Source organism: Syngnathoides biaculeatus, chromosome 19, assembly GCF_019802595.1.
Source record: "Syngnathoides biaculeatus isolate LvHL_M chromosome 19, ASM1980259v1, whole genome shotgun sequence".
Classification (NCBI taxonomy): domain Eukaryota; kingdom Metazoa; phylum Chordata; class Actinopteri; order Syngnathiformes; family Syngnathidae; genus Syngnathoides; species Syngnathoides biaculeatus.
The window spans coordinates 13926685-13947056 of record NC_084658.1 but is presented as its reverse complement, the minus strand read 5'-3'; the positions used below and the strand labels follow the sequence as shown (position 1 = coordinate 13947056).

The window sequence follows — 20372 nt, the reverse complement described above, 5'->3', positions numbered from 1 at the left end:
CGCAAGCGCCGGAGATTTCCAAGTCCACACCCCCCCCCCCCCACCCCACCCCAACTCTGGATCGATGCACGTGTGGACTGCACCCCCCTACCCCCCCCCCCAACCCACTTCTCTCCTCACGCATGCGCACTACAGCGTCACTCGTTAATCAGACAACCTGCTTAATTTGATAATTAATGCTTTTTTAAAAAAATGAGGCTGCACGGTGGCTCAGCTGGTAGAGCGTCCCGGGTGCGTCCCTCGTGAGGATAAGCGGCAAAGAAAATGGATGGATGGATTCAAAAAATAAATAAATAAACGAACTCGCCGCACAAGACGTAGGTTCCACGTCCAAGTCGGCGCCAATCAATACGACGTGGTGGCGGCTCGTTAGGTACACCCGCGGCCTCCATTTATGAAAATATGGTTTGGTTGACTGAAAAATAAAAATCATGTCAGATATACAAAATCATTTCAAAAACCTTGCAGGACATAAATTGATTATTAAAGCTTATACTGCACACTGGTGCCTTTAGATACAAGTCAAATTTGTATCTCAAATCATATTTCCACCTTTTTGCATCAACTCAATGGACATTGTGCTGCTCCTTCTGTCAGTAAACATGCATTATTATAATTAATACTTTGCATGTATAACACTGCAAGATTGATGCTACTTTTGCTAGCTCAGTTTACTCAAAATTAATAAGAATTCATTTAGAGCTTACCTCAGTTCTTCAAAAGGAAGTTATTAAAAATCTGTAGTTCAAAATCAATGTTGACATTTATAGACACATATGAACAATTTATATGAATACGAACATATTTAAAAAGTACAAATAATAACATTACAATGAAATGAAAAACTTGATGGAAATAAACTAAAGTTACTGCCCCCGCGACCCGACCTCAGATGAAAAATGGATGGATGAATGTTTTGTAATAAAATAATTTCATTTCATTTCAAATTAAAAAATGAAAGCAGATATCAAATTTAATAAAAGAAAAAAAAAGATGAAAAATTTGATATTCAGGCTGTGCATTTAGTCATTATCATGCAACAAAAACCAACAATATTCAGTCTCCAATATGAAATTTAATACATTTTTTAATTGTATACATGATTTCAGTGTATGTATAATATAGTGGGTAAAAAAAAAAATTGTGCCATTTTTTGTTTTTAGTTTGCATAGTTGTGTGCTATCATTTGTCGGTAATATGCAATCTATATGCGTGGAACCTGAGTAATACATAAAAAAAAAAAAACACCTTAATGCTCATACCCTATTGGAAATAATATTTAAAAAAATATATATTTACAATAAACATAAAGAGTAGCTCATAATTGGAGGACATGGTTTAAAAACAACCCCAAAAAATACTGTTATGGTTTTTGAAAAAAATTCTATTTACACGACCCTCCGGACAGCGTAAAAATAAGTATTGGGTACATGGGCATGTCTTCGTATACCGCGTTTGCAATGCATTATGGGTCACCATCAGGCGGCGGAGGCTGGCACAGCTTGTACAACCTGAGGAGACGCAAGCGGGTCAATCACAGCACTGCGATGTCTCAAAACGGGGGAACTATTACACAAAAAAAATTGCACGTCGACCGTACGGGAAATATTTGCGCGGATTTTACCTTGGCACCGAAGACGGCGTCCGATCGCGGACCCCCAGATTCTTGGCAGAGTTCTGAACTCTGGCGCCCTGAACAGAGACGCACAGAGAAATATCGAGGAATGGTGAACAAAAGTTTAGCTAGCCGGCAGCAAAAGAGGGAGCATTTTAAGTGATTTGGGATGCTTTACGTGTTACTTTATTTTGGTAGGGTTCTGCTTCCTGTTTTTGATGAACAAAAGGTCTTTATGTGAGGTTTGTGGGTTTTTTTTTTTTTATGTGGGCCATGAAGGAGAGAGGTAAGGAGTTTTCAAGATGAACGGCGTCTGCGTGTTGTTATTACTATTTAGGGCCGGCCGGGATAATCAGGAGGCTAACGCGCCTGTCGTCAGCTGCTTATGTGCGCACGCTGCAACTTTATTTAGAAAGCTGCTCGAAAGCAAAAAACACACACACACAAAATGAAATTACAAGAGGCGCCGCAACGAGCGGTCACGGCAACATTCTACTAAAAGCAGGATAGCATCAGCAATTATTCCCTTCCCGTCGCGGTCGCCGGCAAAGATGGCCGCTAATGCCCCCTCCCCCGAAAGGACGGCGGCGGGAGATTGCCCGACGGCAGCGATAACGCAATAAATGCGAGAGCCTCTTTATAATGTCGTCAGACTCCATCGCAATGTTTTCCGATGCCGTTTGCTGCTGCCGGAATCTCGTTGCGAAGGCATAACACGCCGAGGACTCGTTAGCAACCTCTTCTGGTCGTAAGAAGTATTGCGGCCATTTCACTGGAAAGGCCTGAAGATTGCAACTATTGATGACATCATTGTCGGTCACGGACGCTTTTTTTTTTTTTTTTTTTTTAAATCTACCAACACGACTAACTACTAATCTATGTACAGTAAAGCCTCGGTTCTCAAACGTCCCCGTTTTCGAACAAAAATAGACTTTTTTTCTTTTTTTTTTTTGCTTCCGTCGCTTCACGTTTGTTGTGAATTCTCACGCTGCCGAAAAAACCTGGAAATTCCATATTGCGCGTGGTGCAACCAGTTGACCCACCCACAACGCGTTTTGTTACTGTCAATTCAAACGCACAACGAAAAAACACGGAAAATGACATAACGCGCGTGGCGCAATTCTGTATAACGGAGCCTCTGTACACAGACGTGTCCCGATAGTGACTGTTTTTCTTCTGATCGAGGACTACCGTATTAATCCTCAATCATGGCTCCAAAGAAGGTAAGTTGCTTGTTTAAATTTAAATTCTGCACTTTTGTTCATAAAAAAAAAAAAAAGTTTACAAGGCTGGGGGCCGAGTCGCCACAGATACGGCAATGCACTCCCTGGCTAGCCTACACCACTATTAAAGCATACATTTTAAGCAAAAAATATTTCTTAAATTGTTTGATCATATAAAGTATTTAAACTATACATGTATTTCTACTATGCAGTTTATTATCAGTAAAAGCTAAAAAAAAAACGCTTTGAAAAGCCTCAATTTTTAGGCTTGGAACGCATTATTTCTTTTTCCATTCATTGTAATGGGAAACATCGATTTGGTTTTCGAACAAATCACTTTTCGAACCGTTGTCTGGAACGGATTGTGGTGGAGAACCGAGGTAATCGCTGCACTTGCATCTACATCTACCTCCTGACCTAGCTACCAATCTAACTACTGGCTTAGTATCAACATATCAACCAATCCTATCTAGTTACAAACTTATCCCCCCGACCTCCCTACAAACTTACATTTTTACACTTGTATCAATCTGCCTAGCAACTAAAAAATTATCATAACTCATGACCTTGTCACCACCAGTTATCTACTGCAACGCTTTATCCACTTTATTCTCAATACTCGTTAGCTATTAATGAGCAAAAATCATGACGTCGTGCGGACGCGACGGCGTTTGTCAAGCGGGTCGAAGAGCAGCCTCCAGCGCCGCCTTTAAAACGTGACACCCGTCTCCATCAGCTCCGTCGTGACCTTTTCATTTTCAACGCTCATGTCGGCGACGAACATGAGTTACATTTCGCCGACGCCGGGCTGCGAGCGAGCGGAAGCGCTTGTGGCGCCGCTCGCATTTTGGGTACCGACAAAACGCGCGGTCCGGTACCGGCGCCGTGTTAACCGGGTTACCTGTTTCCTCATGACGTCCGTGGCCTGCATGATGCAGCGAGGGGGGAGCCCGTGGTTGCGGGCCAGCAGGATGGCCTGCTCCAGCGTCACGCTTAGCGTGCACCTGTGGCAAAAATAACGTGGACGTCGGTCACATGGTTCAAAGAGGGAGGGGCTAATATTTAAATGGAGCAAAATATGGCGGGCTGAGAATGAAAGCTGGGAATTCAAGTAAAATGTTTCTTTTTTTTTAAGGATGAAAATATAAAAGATTTAAAAATAGCAGATGTTAAAAGAAGCTTGTTGTCGCCTTTCCCAGTTGTCAGTGCATCTGTTGTGGCTTTGGGGCTTTAGGGGGGGGGGGGGGGATGGTTGCCCAAGGTGTTTGATGTGGGGGGGAAAATTCTTGTTGACACCACTTGGTGAGTCATTAGCGTGTGTGTGTGTGCGCGCTGACACGGATAAACACACAAGCGTACGTGGAGGACAAGCGCGTGAAACGACAACCCGGAGAAAGCGAGCAACTGGGCGACCTTTCCGCCTTGAACAAGTTGCGCTGGTTTATCGATCGCGAATCTTTTCACTGCAAATTGAACTGTCCGAAGTTCCCGCAGTGCCCGCCGCGCTTCCACTGACTCGCCGCCCCCACGGGAGGTGGCGGGCGAAAGAATTAGAACACTCGAGACAAATGTTTAAGAAAATTCTGTGGCGCCTTGAAATGCGCCACCTTGAGATATTCGACCTGCAAATTATTTGAGATGCGAGCGACGTTTGGACATTATTTACATTATTACATTATCCGGATGATATTTTTGGTGAGATTTGGTAGCGGCGAACATCGCTCACAATAAGCAGCAATTTTAATTACACCTGCGTAATGCTCACATAGATTAGCATCGACCACGTTTAAGTGACGGCTTGAGCGCAAATGGCGGAGGAAAACATGTAGACAGAATATAATAGTACTCAGTCATGTATTCTTTATCCCACGCAAAGAATGATTAGTTTTAGTGCTTTACTGATGAGTGGAAGTGATTAATATTAGTGCCGCACTGATGAGTGGGAAACAGTACATCCGTCTGTCAGTCTTTTATTGCCCCCTAGTGGCCAATCCGGGCACAGAAAATCAGCATAATGGCTATTGAATTGAAACTGCATTTAATTATTCCATTAAAGTCTGTTTTTTTTAGTTTTTTTTTTTTTTTTAAATAAGCGAGTGCTAATTTTCACACGTCCAAAGAGATGGATAGCGCAATGGCGGACTTATGAGGGCGTGTAGCGGAAGACGATAACTCTGAATAATAAAAAAAATAATAATAATAAAAATCCTGGAATATTTCAACACCTTTTCCACAACGATACCGACGGGTGGTTAAAAAAGTCAGCAAAAAAAAAAAAACAAAACATGGATCTTTAAATATCTCCGTAGCTGGAACGGGATGAAGGAATAGCGCGAGGCAGCCTCTCTCTCTCTCTCTCTCTTTCTCTCTCTCTCTCACTCTCTTTTTCGGTGTCTGGCTTTATAGGAGCCGCTACGAGGTGATTTATGGCCGCCTGTTTCACGCCCGTTCCAATCCACTTTACACCCCCGCGGAGTCCAAAAGCCGTTGAGCGCACGAAACAAAAGAATAAAAGCAACGAAGGGTGCTAATAAAGTTCGTGTGGGGAGGGGGGCGGGGGGAGACGGGTGGCGGCTGACAAATATAGCAAAACGGGTTTATTTGAGACTTTTGGAGGTTTGTCCTCTTTTACCCGAGAGGAGACTGAGGGCAACGCAAAAAAAAAAAAAAAAACAAAACGGGCTGCTGTGGAAAATTATGGGGATTATGGCGTACAGATGCCGCCTCGAATATCCTCTCAGATTCTCCTTTCTCATCGTGCGCTAATTTGCCGCGAGCCGCCGTTCATCAATCGGGCGAGGGGACGGAAATATCCCGCTCGTTTATCAGCGGCGGGCTCGGCCCTTCATCTTCCTCCTCTTCCGCCGCCGACCCGGTGACAGTTTCCATATCTTTCCGTCTCGCTGGAGGGTTTTCGTGTGACCGATGGCTTGATCCAAGTCACGCCGAGCTGATCCCTAATGGAAACTTTCTGCGACGTTATTAGACCAACGTGGAGTTTTTTGTTTTTTTTTTTTGGGTTTTTTTGTGTGTGGGCACCGCAAAAGAATTAGAACACTCCGGACAAAAGTTTAAGAAAATTGTGCAGCGCCTTGAAATACGCCACCTTGAGATATTCGGCCTGCAAATTTTGGGAGATCGTCCGGACATTCGGGCGATATTTTTGCTTCGACTTGAGATATGAACGCTGTTATGGTGGCGGTGAACATTGCTCACAATGAGCAGCACTTCGGTGATTACTGATGTTTATTACCACAGTTATTTGAAATTTGAATTACACGTGTGTAATGCATACACTGATTAGCATCGACCACGTTTAAGTGACAGCTTGAGCACAAATGGTGGAGCAGTACATGTAGACAGAATATAATAGTACTCAGTCAAGTATTCTTTGTCCTCTGCGAAGAACAATTAATATTAGTGCCGTACTGATGAGTGGAAGTGATTAATATTATTAGGCAGCAGTAAAATAGCACACTGCTGTAAAGCGGAGACTACGGAGCACAGCAACTGTGTGTTTATTTTCAACATTTCGGGTTGTGTGTTCTCTTTTATCCGAGCGGACCGGTAGAAAACTGTCCCCTGCATTAAAGTGGAGACTACGGAGCCTAATACCGGATAAGCCAAGCGGGTTTGTGAGAACCAGCGGGCCCAATTAGGTGGAAAGTCTTTGCGTTTAATTAAAGGAACTGGAGATGAAAAGGTGAGTCGGGAGATGCGCGACGTGCGGCGCTTACCGGTGAACGCCGCTGTTGCACATGACCACGTGGGCGGCGCCCAGGCGCGAGCACAGCTCCGAGGCCACCGTCAGCAGGCCCACGCCGGACGCCCCGCAGGCGGTGTACTGGCAGGCGGCTGTGCGGCGGCAGCGGATGAAGCTCTCCAGGAGCCGGTAGAGCTCGTCCGCCGCGTTCAGGGGACGCATCAGCTGGGGACAAAAACGATACGCGCGGATTATGTGTCGCGCCCACTGAAGGAGCAGCACAAAGAATTGAAATGAAGCATTCAATCATTAGCGATTATAAAAACATACCGTAATTCCCGGCCTAGTGAAAACGTACCGGTAAAAATCACTGAGACACGGCAGAAACACAGCAGCAACACGGTAGCACAGCACCGGTTAAAAAACAAAATATACCGGTAAAAGTCACTTCCTCGGCACACACATTCCACCGGTCTCTTACCTTTTCCTCTCGAGTGCCCCTTTCCAGTCGTTAGAAAAAAAAAAAAATGCACAAATTAGCCGCATCCCCGCATAAGCCGCTTATAGGCCGGAAATGACGGTAAGTTTTTTTTAAATATTTGGCAGCAGTGTGAACTTCTTACCTTATCTATGAGGGCAGCTTTGGGTGCAGAGCTGGGCGGCATGTTGGACTGATCCATGTAGAAAGCCCTGAGGGGTGGGGGGGGGGGAGAACAACAATCCCCAGATGGATTTAATGAAGCAAAGCAACATACTCATCAAACAAAAGTCCTTCTTTCAAAACCTTGCACATCATCATCTTTATTTTCTTGGGGGGGGGGGGGACATACATGGCCTGTTTATGATTAACATGGATTAACTCCAAATTGACAGTCATGTCACGCCCCTCCACCGGGGGCAGCGGCGAGCCGGCGGCAACTTTGGGACGCAAACTCAGCGGCGTGGGACCCCAATCAAATCTCCCTTAATCCACTCGTGTGCTAAAAATAGCAACACGACGGTATAATAAAAAGGGGGTGGTGGTGGTGGGGGGGGGGGGTGAAATAGAATCACGTTGGATTTTGCTTAAAGGGGGAGGCGGTAATAATGATGTATGATACGCATTCATACACGTTTAAAAGGAGATGTATTGTATATGTATAGAAGAAGAATGCAGCGCGTCGGACAATATATTTCATATTTTATGGCGGGGATAAAAGGCGGCACCTTAAGGCCGGAGTGCAGGTGCTGGCTCGTACCACGTAAATCTGGTTCCCAAGCAGGGGGGGGGGGGGGGGTGTTAACGGCCCATGTAATTGCTTCAACCCGAAAACGACGAGAACGCCCCCCCCCCCATCGCCGCGCTTAAATCAAGACGACGTCCGGCGTGAGGGTTAACGCCGACGTACGACGGCGTCTTATGATAATCGTATGCCGCGGATTATAAACTACATTTAAAAGGGTCCGTTAAGCACTTTCGTTTTATAAAAGTATCCAATAACGACTGAATTAAAAAGTATGTCAAACTTGAAGCCTTTGTTAAAAAATGGCAAAGCACAAAATCTGCTCAACGACAGCTCACGTTTTGAAAAAAAATGTATTACTGCAGCTGACTGAGCACTTGTGACGGTCCACTTTATTTGAATGCGCATGTTATGCTTCCCCCTGGTGGCCGGTTTGAGACGCGCACGCGGCGTACCTCAGCCTTTTGCAGTACTGCTTAACTTTGTCCAGCGAGGCGGTGTTGACGTGGGCCTGGTACTCCTCCACAGACACGTTATCCCGGTAGTAGTACCCCTCCATGCTCTCCAGCGCTAGACGAGAATGGACGCTTGGTGTATTAAGGAGTACTTTTTCAAACAAATCCTAAAATTAAAAAAACTCCCATGATACCTTGCGTGAAGAGCGCAGTGTAGATTTTGACGCCGCCGCCCCCTCGCAGCCGGGCCGGCAGCTGAGAGAAGTAAAAAGTCTCCAGCTGGAGGAAAACCTTCAGGTGCTGCCTGGTGCCCTCCACGTGGTACCACACGGGCATGTCTGCGGACCAGATGACATCGTAAACTTCAAAATTGAAGCGGGCCAGCTGACGCGGGTCACAGGTCCGAAACCCGCGTTCGTGGAGCATTTTATTCGCCGCTCAGTCATTTAGTTTTACGTTGGAATGGTTCGAACTGGTTAACGTGAGGTACCTATGTGAGAAAATCTTTAGCCGGGGCTTTTATTTTGAAAATGAGACGGAATAGCGGGCGGAAGGGGCTGCGGTCATGTGACCGGCGGCTGTGCTGATTGGCTGTTAAGCGGGAGGCAGAATGACTTGGAAACTTTCCATTTTCAGCTGAAAACGTTCAACGTCCAACAAAATACTCCCGTGAAAAAAATGATATCAAATATCAGTATTAATGCTTGCTACGCCCGCAACCATCCAGCCATTTTTTTTGGCTGCTTATCCTCACGTGGGTCGCAGGGAGTGCTGGAGCCTTTTAACTCTCGCACTTGATGAGCAAGCTTTTTTTTTTCTCTCAGAATATTCCAACAGTAGTTTTGTTGTTTGTTTGTTGTTGTTCTTTTTTTCACTTTTAAGACACAAAAATTTTAAAAATATTGCAACCCACGTAACAATAATTTTCATAATTTTTTCCTGTTAGTGTATTTTTTTTCCCCTCAAGTATTGTTGTATTTTTCGCCTAAAATTGATATTTTTTATGGTGTAAGGTCGGTGTATTTTGTTGAATATTTCTGTTATTTTCCAAGCGCTTTTTTTCAAAAATTTTACAATTTTATTTCGTCTAATATTCAGCTTTATTATAGCTATTTTGTCGATATTTTTGTTCTCATTTATATTGTGCGTGGTGGCGCACCTGGTAAAGGGTTGGCCTCACAGTTCTGAGGACCCGGGTTCGATCCTGCCCTCTAAACTGCACCTAGGTGGGATTGTGAGTGCGACTGTTTGTGTCTATGTGCCCTGCGATTGGCCGGCAACCAGTTCCGGGTGTGCCCCGCCTCCTGCCCGTTGACAGCTGGAATAGGCTGCGGCGCTCTCCGCGACCCTCGTGAGGATAAGCGGCAAAGAAAACGGATGGATGTACGTACTGGCCACTCGGGGTTCCCCTTCAAAGTGCTGGAAGTAGAACGTGACTTTCTCCAGGTCCACCAGCGCCACCTGCGTGTCCTCCAGCATGGCCTGCTCGTCCGTCTGAAAACCCAAAAGGGGCGTTGCGTCAAAATGGCCGCCGGCCGTCGAAAAAAGGACGAGCGGTCGAGCGCGACCGTCGGCGGACGTGGACCCGACTGGGCGCTCACCAGGTTGGGCGAGAGAAGCGACTGGAAGTGGAAGAGGAGCCCCGCGCTGGCAATCTGCTCCAGCCATCGCCTGCTGGCTTCCTGGGCCTCCAGCAGGTCCGGCTCGGGCTCCGCCTCCTTGCTCGCACAGTGGAACTGAACATATACATAAAAGAATTACACAAATCAATACTTTTCTCATTTTTTTTTTAGTTTCTGGGACTTTTCCCTCTTTCTGTCCTCCTCTTTTCTCAGCCACACCCCCCCCCCCCCCTTTTGATTCTTGCAACATATTTTTTTTTTTTGGCTCTTTTCCTCCCTCCGGTTCTCCGGTTTCTTTACCTCGGACCGTTCCACCGGAGCGCGACCGACCTGATTGAGGACGGCCAGCAGGTGCTCGGAGAAGGCGCACGCGGCCGCCACCAGCGACTGGCAGAAGACCATGTCCCGACGCAGCTGGATCTCCGAGTCTGGAGGGAAACCAACGGCGTGAAAACGAGGAACCGCGAACACCACGCTAGCGTCGCCGTTTGTGGTTGTAAAACGTAAACAAACATTCTATTAAAGGGGGTCTGCCGTTTTTATCGCGCCATTCGCGCAGTGACTGATGCGGTTTTTGAATGCCTCCAAAATGGCTTTACGAGGACTTTTTAATTCTCGTGGATTTTTTTTATTCATTTTAAATGCGCCATAAAGCCGAATTGAATGTGCCTTCTGGATGCCAAGTTGTGCCTTCTGTCTTTGGCCGGCGCATTTCTTTTGCTTTTTGGTCGTTTTGCGCGCTAAACGGTATTCGAGGGTAGACGGCGAGCGGACAAAACCTGTATACTGGAGCAGGACTAGGAGTAGCCTCGTCTTCACTTCTGCAAAAAAATAAAAATGAAATAATCATAACGTGGAGAGATGTGCTAACTTTGTGGGAAAATTGAAATAATATCACTTTCGTGGGGGTGCGCGATGCGCCCTGCACACCTTCGACAGATTTTGCGACGGTCTGCGCCAGGGCCTGGACGCTCCCGGGGAGGTTCCACGGGTCCTGCTTGACGTGGAGCCGCAACCTCTTGGCGTAGTTCATCTTGGGCTCCAGGTCTTGCTGAAATTCTGAATGAAGAAGAAGAAAAACACACAACCGTGGCTAGCCCCGTTAGCTTAGCATCGAATTAGCGTTGGGAGGATTTACCGACCTTGGAAGCCTCTCCCGGGCGCGAAGCACTTGGTCTGCTCGAAGGCCCGCGCCACCACTGCCCCCCGCAGCGTGCTGCTGATGGACTCCACCTGGGGAGGGACACGAGTTCAGGACTAACAAACGCCGGCTTGACGATTCAGCGCTAACAGAAGTTTTCAGCATTTATCTTCCTACACGTATCAGGGATGAGAATGACCATTTCGGGCACAAACACACTGTTAAATGGTGACCTCTGGTAACTTCTAACAGTGTAAATACAGGGCAATCATAACATTTTAAAAACTGAAAATATGAGTCGAAACAACCAAAATATTTTTTGCCAAACTTCAGACATAAAAACGTCGAAATTTATCTCAAATAAGCTACTGCACTTGAAAGTTAAACTTCAGAAATAAGTACACAAGTGATTTGTTTCGATAGATGGAGAAAGAGAGAGAGGGGGGGATAGATAGATAGATAGATAGATAGATAGATAGATAGATAGATAGATAGATAGATAGATAGATAGATAGATAGATAGATAGAAAAACATAGATAGAAAAACATAGATAGAAACAGTTTTTCACCCCATGGTTTTTATCAATTTCCCCGGCACGATCTTCAACTTTCGCCGTACCGGCAAACGTGCAGACCGCTCGATAACATATGACTATGTAATAACTATGTTGTAACTATGCCGTAGTAAACAGCACGCTTCACGACGAAATGTTGACATCGGAGCGAAAATACCGACGAAATACCGGCAAAATGCTGCTGGAAATCGAAATTATTCATTCATTATTATGAACACGAAATTTAATGCCAAGCGATGCCGTTTTCCGCTATCGCACTTGTGACTAATTTCACGACGAGCGTTGCCGATAGATGCTGGTGGCAGGTCTTCAACCCCCCCCCACAAAAAAAATTCACAAAAAAATCCTAATTTCAGAATTCCGCAAATCCGCGGAAAATTCTCACCCGTAAAATTCTGCCGTATGACGTATTGAGAAAGAAATCGTGAAATTCACTTTTCATCTTCTCCTCACCTGGCTGAAAAGGTGCTCCAGGAAGCTGTGAAGCTTCTTTTCCTGTTCGTGGGACAGCCACACGCTGGACGCCATCTCGTCCCCTGTCGTGACATCATTCACGTTTAATATTTATATCGTTCGATTGCGGTTCACTCGGTTTTGTACCTGAGTCCATCTCGTCACTGTGGACGTATGAGCTGCAATGGCTGCTGCAGATGCTGGTGAAGGAGGCGATGGAGTTCCTGTTACTGTTACAGTCGCTGTGGGGAATCCAATGTGAATTTTAATGATGATATAATATAGCACGCTATCATTATGAATCCCAGCAGCAGCTAATCATATTGTAGGAGGGCGTGTCTTTCCTACAGTTGCGATTCATAATAATCCTCCATTGCAACATTAACTCCTTTCCAAGTCATCGGTGCAGCACTAATACTAGTCGTTCTCCGCAGAGGATAAAGAAGACGTGACTGCGAGTGCTGTTATATTTTCTCTCTGCATGTTAATCCTAGAAGAGCAATTCAGTTTAACGATCAACCCATCCGTCGTGCCGTCGTAACAACGTTTCAAAAAATGTATTCAGGTACAATTTATGTGCAACGCATTTTAGTTGACTCATTAATAAGACATTTTTATTTTTCCAATCATATTGCAGGTGAGGTGAGATTCATAATAACCCCCCATTGCAACATTAACTCCTTTCCAAGTCATCGGTGCAGCACTAACACGAGCTTATGTGCAACGCATTTTAGTTGACTCATGGAGAAGACATTTTCATTTTTCTATGGTTAAGCACAACGTTCATATTCAAACCGTGCATAAATTGTACGTCGGCTCACAACGACGAAGCGTGAAGCGACGTAGACGCGTCACCTGTACGAGTCCCTGTTGCTGATGGTGTCGTGGCCCGAGTCTTCCTGCTCGTCCCCGGCCACGTTGAAACACACTTTCTTCCCGTTGCGCTCGCCCTTGTCGCCGTCGCCCTCGGCGGACACGAACCCGTCTGGGCTCTTGGCCTCGGGCGCCGGCGGGTACGTGATGGATGATAACAGGCTGAGCGGAGGTGCAGAACGAAACGGGAAAAAGTCAATGAGAACAGCGGCGAGAAGAGTCGGCGGCGTTGTATGCAAGCAGTAATCGAAGCATGTACACACAAGTAAATGTGAACACCATTGTGTGTACTGTAGCATAAAAATTACAAATACATAGATGAGGTAGTATGCTCATTGTGACCTAAATTCTAGTTTACGCGCCGCCCTTCTTCTTCTTCTCCTCCTGCAGCGACACCTCATTAGCGTCCACTCGCACAAAGGCCCCGCACGACTGTGGCATTCCATCGCCATGGAGACGCCCTGTCAGCGCTGCCATCGGCGAACGGCTAATAAACATGCGAGGAAACCGCTCGGGTGCAAGGTGAACAAGGTCCGGTCCATTGAGGCGTGGTTCTGACCCCTCGCGTGCTGTTGATCTCGATGTTAAAGTTGCGCATCAGTCACTCGGGAAAACGTGGACTCACTCGTGAATGTGCCCGCCGTGCGTCTGCATCTCCTTGACGACGGCGTCCAGCTTGTCCAGGAGCTTGTGGTACGCGTCCAGGGCGAGCAGGTCTTCCTCCCGCAGCAGGAAGCGCAGGCCGTGGCCCTCGGTGCGGCCCAGGCTGTGTCCGGAGGGGGCCGCCATGGAGGTGATGGTGTGCTGGATGTGGACCATGGGGCTCGGCTTACCTGGAGGGACATCAACACGGACAGAAATGCTACGTCTCGTCGTTTGTGACCCAGGAAGTACAAAAATCACCCACTCTGCTCTAAAAACTGTACGGTCTTAAATGTCTTACATCCGTGCCTGTGAACCAGGAAGTAGCCAGCTGGCTAATATAGTAAGACAAATAAATAATAATAATGGCACATTCTGGAACTCTTTCACGTCGGTTAGTGGAACTCGAGCAAATGGTAGAGTCCGTGCGAGCCTCACCCGGCTCGGCGGCGCCCGGTCCGCCTTTCTCCGGCGCGTTCTTTCGGTTGTCCAGCTGCACCCCGAAGGAGCTGCCCAAGGACGCGGTGGTCTTCGGGTAGGACACCTCCATGGTGTTGACGTGACAGTTGGTGGGGCAAAAGTCGCTGCTGTGCAGGGGGGACACCTTGCCCCTGGCCTGCTTGAACGTGGGCCAGGCCCGGTTCTTCAGCACCCGGGCGAACTGCGCGCGTGCGGGGCGGAAGAAATTAATAATCATTTATAATTGAAAAATGGCTCGCTTCCTGGACGAGTCCCCGGATGATCGATGGCAGAAACGATCATTCTCACGCGCACACATGCAACGCCCACGCTGTATGGAGTCACTTCAAAGAAATTGGTAGAAAAACAATGGAAGTGCTTTTGTTTGTAGCCCCCCGTCCCCCCTCCCCCACCCACTATAAAACAGATTTATTGACGACTTAAAAGACTTTTCATCCGGAAACATTCAAACTCTTCTCAGAATATAATTACCGTAATTCCCGGCCTACGGCGAGCACCTGGGGATGGGATAAGGCTCGGTAAACAGAAAGTTTAACGCTAGCGTGGCCGCGCTAATGCTAGCACGGCGGTGCTAATGCTAGCGCGGTGGTGCTAACGCTAACTAGCACAGCGGCTGTGAAAAAAGTCACGGCTTGTGGGCCGGGAATTACGGTAATTTTATTTATTTTTTGTCGTTGTTGTTGTAACACTCCAATGAATAATATAAAGGAATAATAAATAATATAACTGCAATGTTTGTAAATTTATCACACCTTTTTTTTCTTTTTTTGGGGGGGAGGACTTTTTCCCAATTTGCATTTTTAGGAATTCCTACAACTTTATATTCATAATCCCCATTTTTTCCGTTCTTTTTTTCCCCCCTGTAAAATAATATATGAATGTATTGCGATATTAAAATGTATTGTAGTTATGTTACAGCATTATTTACGGGGAGAAGAACTCTTCCAAAACTGCCTTTTTTTTTTTGCCCCCCTGACAATTACAGTTTGGTCGCTGTAATTCTGTCTGCGACCGGTTTTATTGTGTCTCCCCCCCCCCCCCCCCGACGATAAGACATCATCATCATATCATATATACATTAAACATAGCGCAGAAATGCGACGGCGCGATACGGGTCGGCGATGCGAGCCAGATGGACAACATGAGGAGCACAAGTGGCGGGAACTATTTCCAGGCCTTCCCTTGTGTCCTTCCCACTTGTGTCATTTCCTTCCCAACTCCCTTTAATGACATTCCTCCCCCCCCCCCCTTTTCCTTTCTCTTGGGGAGGAATGTGCCCAAGTAGGAGACATCTTACATAAAAGAGGCCTGCTTGTGGCTGCGCTATTTATAAAATGACTGGTAATTAATACAAGACCAGTTTTAACTCTACATCTGTCCCTTTTTTTTTTTTTTTTTAAATATACATATGCCGGAAACAAAGCGCTACATAACTCGAAATGGACAAAAAAAAATAATAACGAGGCACGATATGAATTGTGGAAGCGCACACGCGCAATTTCACCTTCCTGTAGTTGGTGACGCGCCGGTCGATGTGCTCGAGCTTCTCGGCGCACGCGGCGGCGAAGCGCGCCCGCGGCTCCTCCGGCACGGCGTCGCAGCCGGCCGTCAGCCGGCCGCACGTCCGCGCCAGCGCGTCGTCGTTACGCGCCAGCGCCTCCAGGATCTTCGCGGGGAGATGTCGACGGTGAAAAAAAAAAGGAAGTTTGCGGGCGCCGCGCTAACCGAGGAGAAGAGTACCTTGGAGGCGAGGGTGAAGAAGCCTTTGGGCTCGAGCATCTTCTCCAGGACGTGGCACTTGATGCCGGCCGTGCTGTCGTAGTCGTACACCACGCCGTACTCCAGGTGCACGTTGTCCACCGTCAGGCTGACGTGGTCCTTCTTCCCGTCGATGATGGCGATGGTGTTGAACTTGTCCATCGCCTCTGAGACGCAGCAGACGCGGTCGACATCCCGCCGTGCTCGATAGGCCCCGCCCCCTCCCGCGCAGGATACCGGCGTCACCTTCGACTTTGCACTGGAAGCCGTCGCCGTTCTCCTCCGGGGTGGCCTTGCGGTCGCTCCTCTGGTTCTGGTCGTCCTCGCGGGCGCTTTCGCTGTTGTTGTACACCCACTTGATTGTATCTTGCTGCATTGGGCAGGGAGGGCGATGGGGGTGGAGGAAATACAAAATAAAATAATTCGCTTCATAATTCATTTGCGTTCACTCGTATTGCCGTTCCCTGGTTCAAATGGACACCAGGCGGACGAAAGTCTTGGGACAATTGTAAGTTGAATTGCTTTGTCTGACAAAAGAAATTTTGGCCAGTCCTACGCTTCTAGCTATTTGGAAACATTTTTCCATTTCATTTTTAATCTATTCTGAGCTAGACTAGGGGGCACATAGGTTCAGCGACTTAAATTGTTGGCCTCACAGTTCTGAGGACCCGAGTTCAATCCCGGCCCCGCCTGTGTGGAGTTTGCATGTTCTCTCCAGGCACTCCGGTTTCCTCCCACATTCCAAAAACATGCAACATTAATTATTAACACTCTAAATTGCCCATAGGTGCGATTGTGAGTCCGTCTGTTTGTCTCCACGTGCCCTGCGATGGGCTGCCGACAAGTTCAGGGTGTGTAGCCCGCCTCCGGCCCGTCGACAGCTGTGATTGGCTCCGGCACTCTCCGTGACCCTTGTGAGGATAAGCGGCTAAGTCAATGGTTGGATGGACCATCTATTATTTGTATTATTTCAGCATTTTGTGATTTTTTTTCATTGCCTCCCCATGTTTATCCTTTTCATTATTTGATTGGAAACTCCGTTACTCTTTATTTTTATCCCATTATTTTTGTAATATTTGCTTTGCAATGAAATTTAATACGCCCATTCATTTTTATTTGTTAACGTTCCCTTCCTTGGAAAATTCTTTTGCAATGAATAAAACTGTCTGGCGTGCAATGAAGGAATGCTTTATTACATTTTTATCACATTTCATTCTGTTTAGCGACGCTCATCTCATCATGTATTATATATTTGTCAATTGTAATTTCATATCCATTTGATTTTTCTTCATTTTTAACTCCATTTATGTTTTTTTTCCCTCCCCAATAGCATTTATTTAATCTTCCCGCAATAGTATTTATTCTATCTTGCTACCTATTTGTTTTGGGTTTTTTTTTTTTTTTTTGGTGTTTATTTATTATTTTTTCATTTTATTTTATTTGTATTTTTTTTTTAACGGCTTTATGGACCCATTTAGGCGTCCCAGTAGTACAGCGCGCCGCCACGTGCGCTCTACCAGCAATCTGGGTACACGCGGCTCCGCAAACCCTTTCGGCGTTTGGTTTTGGACGGCCGTGAGCAGTCTCATCACGCCGTTCTGGTGGTGCGCCTGCGTCGTCTGCCCACACCCAAAACCCCGCCGCGGCTTTCTGGCCAACGTCGACAGGCTGCGCTCGGCGCCCGCCGCGCTGCGGTTTCCTGGTGCGCGACGACAAGCCAAACACACTCAAACAGGGCGGCTCCCGTATGTCTTGACTTAATACGCTTCACATGCACAGTGCGTCAATAATCCCAAGAAAAACAAGGCAGGCTCAAAATCATACGGAAGACGAACACGAGCGTCTTTTAGAATAAATCCCGAGCCTTTAACAGAATTTCCCACCATTTAACTACCGTAATTTCCGGCCTACAAGACGCGGCTTTTTTCACACGCTTTCAGCCCTGCGGTTTATGCGGCGATGCGGCTAATTTGTGCATTTTTCCTAACGGCCGCAGGGGGGGGCGCTCGAGCGGAAAAGGGTAAGAATGAGACCGGTGGAATATATGTGCCGAGGAAGTGACTTTTACCGGCCCTGTTGGCGCTGTGCTAGCATTAGCATCATTTTCCTTCCATTATTTTGTCATATTTGCTTCAATTTAATACACATTTATTTTTATTTCCGTTCCGTTCCTTGGAAATTTCTTTTGCGATGAATAAAACTGTTTGGCTAGCAACGAATTAATGTTTGTTTTTTTTGTGTTTTAGCATATTTCAATGTATTTAGCTAAGCTATCTTGTCATGCATTATATTTGTCAATTGTAATTTGTAATCCATTTCATTTTATTTTTGTTCATTTTTCACTCCATTTATTTCCCTCCCCCCTCCAAATAGTATTTATTTTATCTTTATCTGTTTGTTTGACTTTTACCGGGCCTGTTAGCGCTGTGCCAGCGTTAGCGCTGTGCTAGCGTGTTGCTGCTGTGCCTCAGTGACATTTACTGCTAAGTTTTATTTGAACCGCGTTAGCGTGGCGCTAGCGTTACCGCTAGCTTTAGCGCGGCGCTAGCGTTAAACTCTATGTGTACAGTCTTTCTTTGTAAATATCTTGTGTTTCAACGCGGGCACTTGCGGCTTTTACACAGCTGCGGCGTATGTATGTACCAAACGGTATTTCCTTTACAAATGTACTCACTGAGGCTTGTAAAAATAGCATATTGTGGGACACTGTGTAGAAGATGCCATACGCAGTCACTTTTTTTTTTTTTTTTTTTTTACAGTTACCTGCGAGGGTCGCCGGTACTTCCGGCACGCCGTGACGTGAGCGATGACGCTGGCGTGGCTCTCCTTGCTCACGTTGATGCCGTTCACCTTGATGATGCACTGGCCCGGGTGAAGCCCGGCCACGGCCGCCACCGTCCCTGACGGGGGCCAGAGAGGAGAAGGAGGAGGCGGTCAACAGGTGCAGGAATAAACAAACGAGTGCGCCGCATCCTGCCCGACGCGGAATTAACACGAGAGAGGAGGGAAGTGTTTATCTGGGGGGGGGGGGGGGGGACGTGATTCACAACACAAGCGCAGCAAGTTCAAGGCTGACTAATGTGAAGCGGAGAGTTTTGTCACGTCACCTCATGTTTTGGTGTTGTGTTGCGTGCTGGCCTGTAATGTACTCCTGTCGAATGTTTCCTACTGTAGTTAAGTTGGGGTTGCTGTGTTGTTTGTGTGGTTACGCTGAGTGTGGAGTACTTATTTGCAGTGTCGCGAAGGGCTCCGTGGTTGTGGATTATACTGGAACGTCATCCGGTGTAGTTGAGGCCGTTGTTACTGTTGGGAGGTTTGTGTCATTTCGTAGCGCCACCTAGTGCTGTGTAGTGTCGTGCGGGGGTGTCAAACTCGTTTCGGGCCACACTGTAGTTACGGTGTCTGTCTATGACTGGAACCATGAGAATCATTAATTGATCCATCGTATTTACACGTTAAAATTTATCAACTAGTAATCAATGGTAGTGAGTGTTTCAACTTTCGTTGATCTTTGGTAGCACAAAAACGCTTGCAATATCTCAATGTCATCAATTATGATATGACAATGGGAAATTCTGGCCCAGATTTTGACAAAGATTTGCCTTCGCGGGCCACATAAAACCACGCGCCGGGGCCACATCTGGCCCCCGGGCCTGGAGTTCGACACGTGTGGTGTAGCGTCTTGCAGGATTATGCGACGTTGTATAGTGTTGTGTAGAGCCGTGTCCTCATATTTTGGTATGTGGTGCCTTGCCATATTGTGGCAGCGTGTTGTGGAGTGCGTTGTCATGTCGTGCCTCGTCGCCTTGAGTCACTTAGCGACGCGCCGGCTGCGTTTAGCGTCTTGCCGTGCCCTGTAATGTCACGCCGTGTTGTAGTTTGTCGTGTCATGTCACACGATGTCATCCGGCGGTCGGGTCGTGCCGCGTCACGCGCCGCTACTTCAGTGAGCGTCGTTACTGTTGTGTAATGTAGCTCGTAACAGCGCTGCGCTGTCACTGTCCTCTCGGTGTACAGTATTTAGTCTCGAGCGCAGTGTTGTGTCACGTCTGGGGTGTGTTGTGTCTGCCGCGTTGAGTAAGGTCATTTAGTGTTGTGTCACATCATGTCAGGTCGCGGCGCGTGGTGTCACGCAGTCACAAAAGCGGCTCGCTGCCGCGTTATATCGGACACCGTCTTGCGTGCTAACCTTGATAGCAACGCCGCGATAGGTTCGAGGAGTGCAACATTGCGGATTACACGAGGAGTCGCACAAAAGCACACACCCCAATAAGACAAAAAGGCGTCCTTTTACCTCTTCCAACGGCGTGCACCACGGAGGGGCCGAAGCCACGGATCTGGAAGCCCAAACCGTCCACCGAGTCGGGAATCTTCACGGTCCTGAAATTTGGAACAATTGTAACGGGGAAATTTCATATTCAGCGTTGTAGAATGTATTTCAGTGCATTTTTGTCTTCTGCATTTGTCTTTGGCCCCTGATGGTGTAGTGGTACACACGCCTGACTTTGGGGTCGATTCCCGCTCAGTGATGGGTCTCTGTATCTGCCCTGACCGGCGACCAGTTCAGGGTGTAGTCCGCCTTTCGCACAAAACTAGCTACGACGGGCTC

At 47.0% G+C, this 20372-nt stretch overlaps 1 protein-coding gene across 4 annotated transcripts in view; it reads right to left on the bottom strand.

Annotated features, from left to right (window-relative positions):
- Nucleotides 1-1036: 1036 nt before the first annotated feature.
- prex2 (phosphatidylinositol-3,4,5-trisphosphate-dependent Rac exchange factor 2) overlaps nt 1037-20372 on the bottom strand; it is a 74603-nt gene continuing 55267 nt past the window's right edge. For 2 of the 4 annotated variants that reach the window (XM_061805005.1, XM_061805006.1), the window contains 23 exons: nt 20058-20143; nt 18527-18663; nt 16010-16133; nt 15746-15930; nt 15510-15671; nt 13964-14186; nt 13509-13716; nt 12866-13045; nt 12158-12252; nt 12011-12093; nt 10984-11074; nt 10772-10900; nt 10621-10662; nt 10172-10269; nt 9821-9955; nt 9611-9713; nt 8414-8557; nt 8220-8334; nt 7165-7231; nt 6576-6766; nt 3740-3842; nt 1625-1692; nt 1038-1511 (listed from right to left, as the gene is read on the bottom strand). In XM_061805005.1, coding sequence (XP_061660989.1) covers nt 1466-1511; nt 1625-1692; nt 3740-3842; nt 6576-6766; nt 7165-7231; nt 8220-8334; nt 8414-8557; nt 9611-9713; nt 9821-9955; nt 10172-10269; nt 10621-10662; nt 10772-10900; nt 10984-11074; nt 12011-12093; nt 12158-12252; nt 12866-13045; nt 13509-13716; nt 13964-14186; nt 15510-15671; nt 15746-15930; nt 16010-16133; nt 18527-18663; nt 20058-20143 — 2815 coding nt within the window. In that variant the 3' untranslated portion in view covers nt 1038-1465. Of the gene's footprint in view, nt 1512-1624; nt 1693-3739; nt 3843-6575; nt 6767-7164; nt 7232-8219; nt 8335-8413; nt 8558-9610; nt 9714-9820; nt 9956-10141; nt 10270-10620; nt 10663-10771; nt 10901-10983; nt 11075-12010; nt 12094-12157; nt 12253-12865; nt 13046-13508; nt 13717-13963; nt 14187-15509; nt 15672-15745; nt 15931-16009; nt 16134-18526; nt 18664-20057; nt 20144-20372 lie in introns of all 4 variants that reach the window. The other 2 variants (XM_061805003.1, XM_061805004.1) reach the window with 2 other exon arrangements.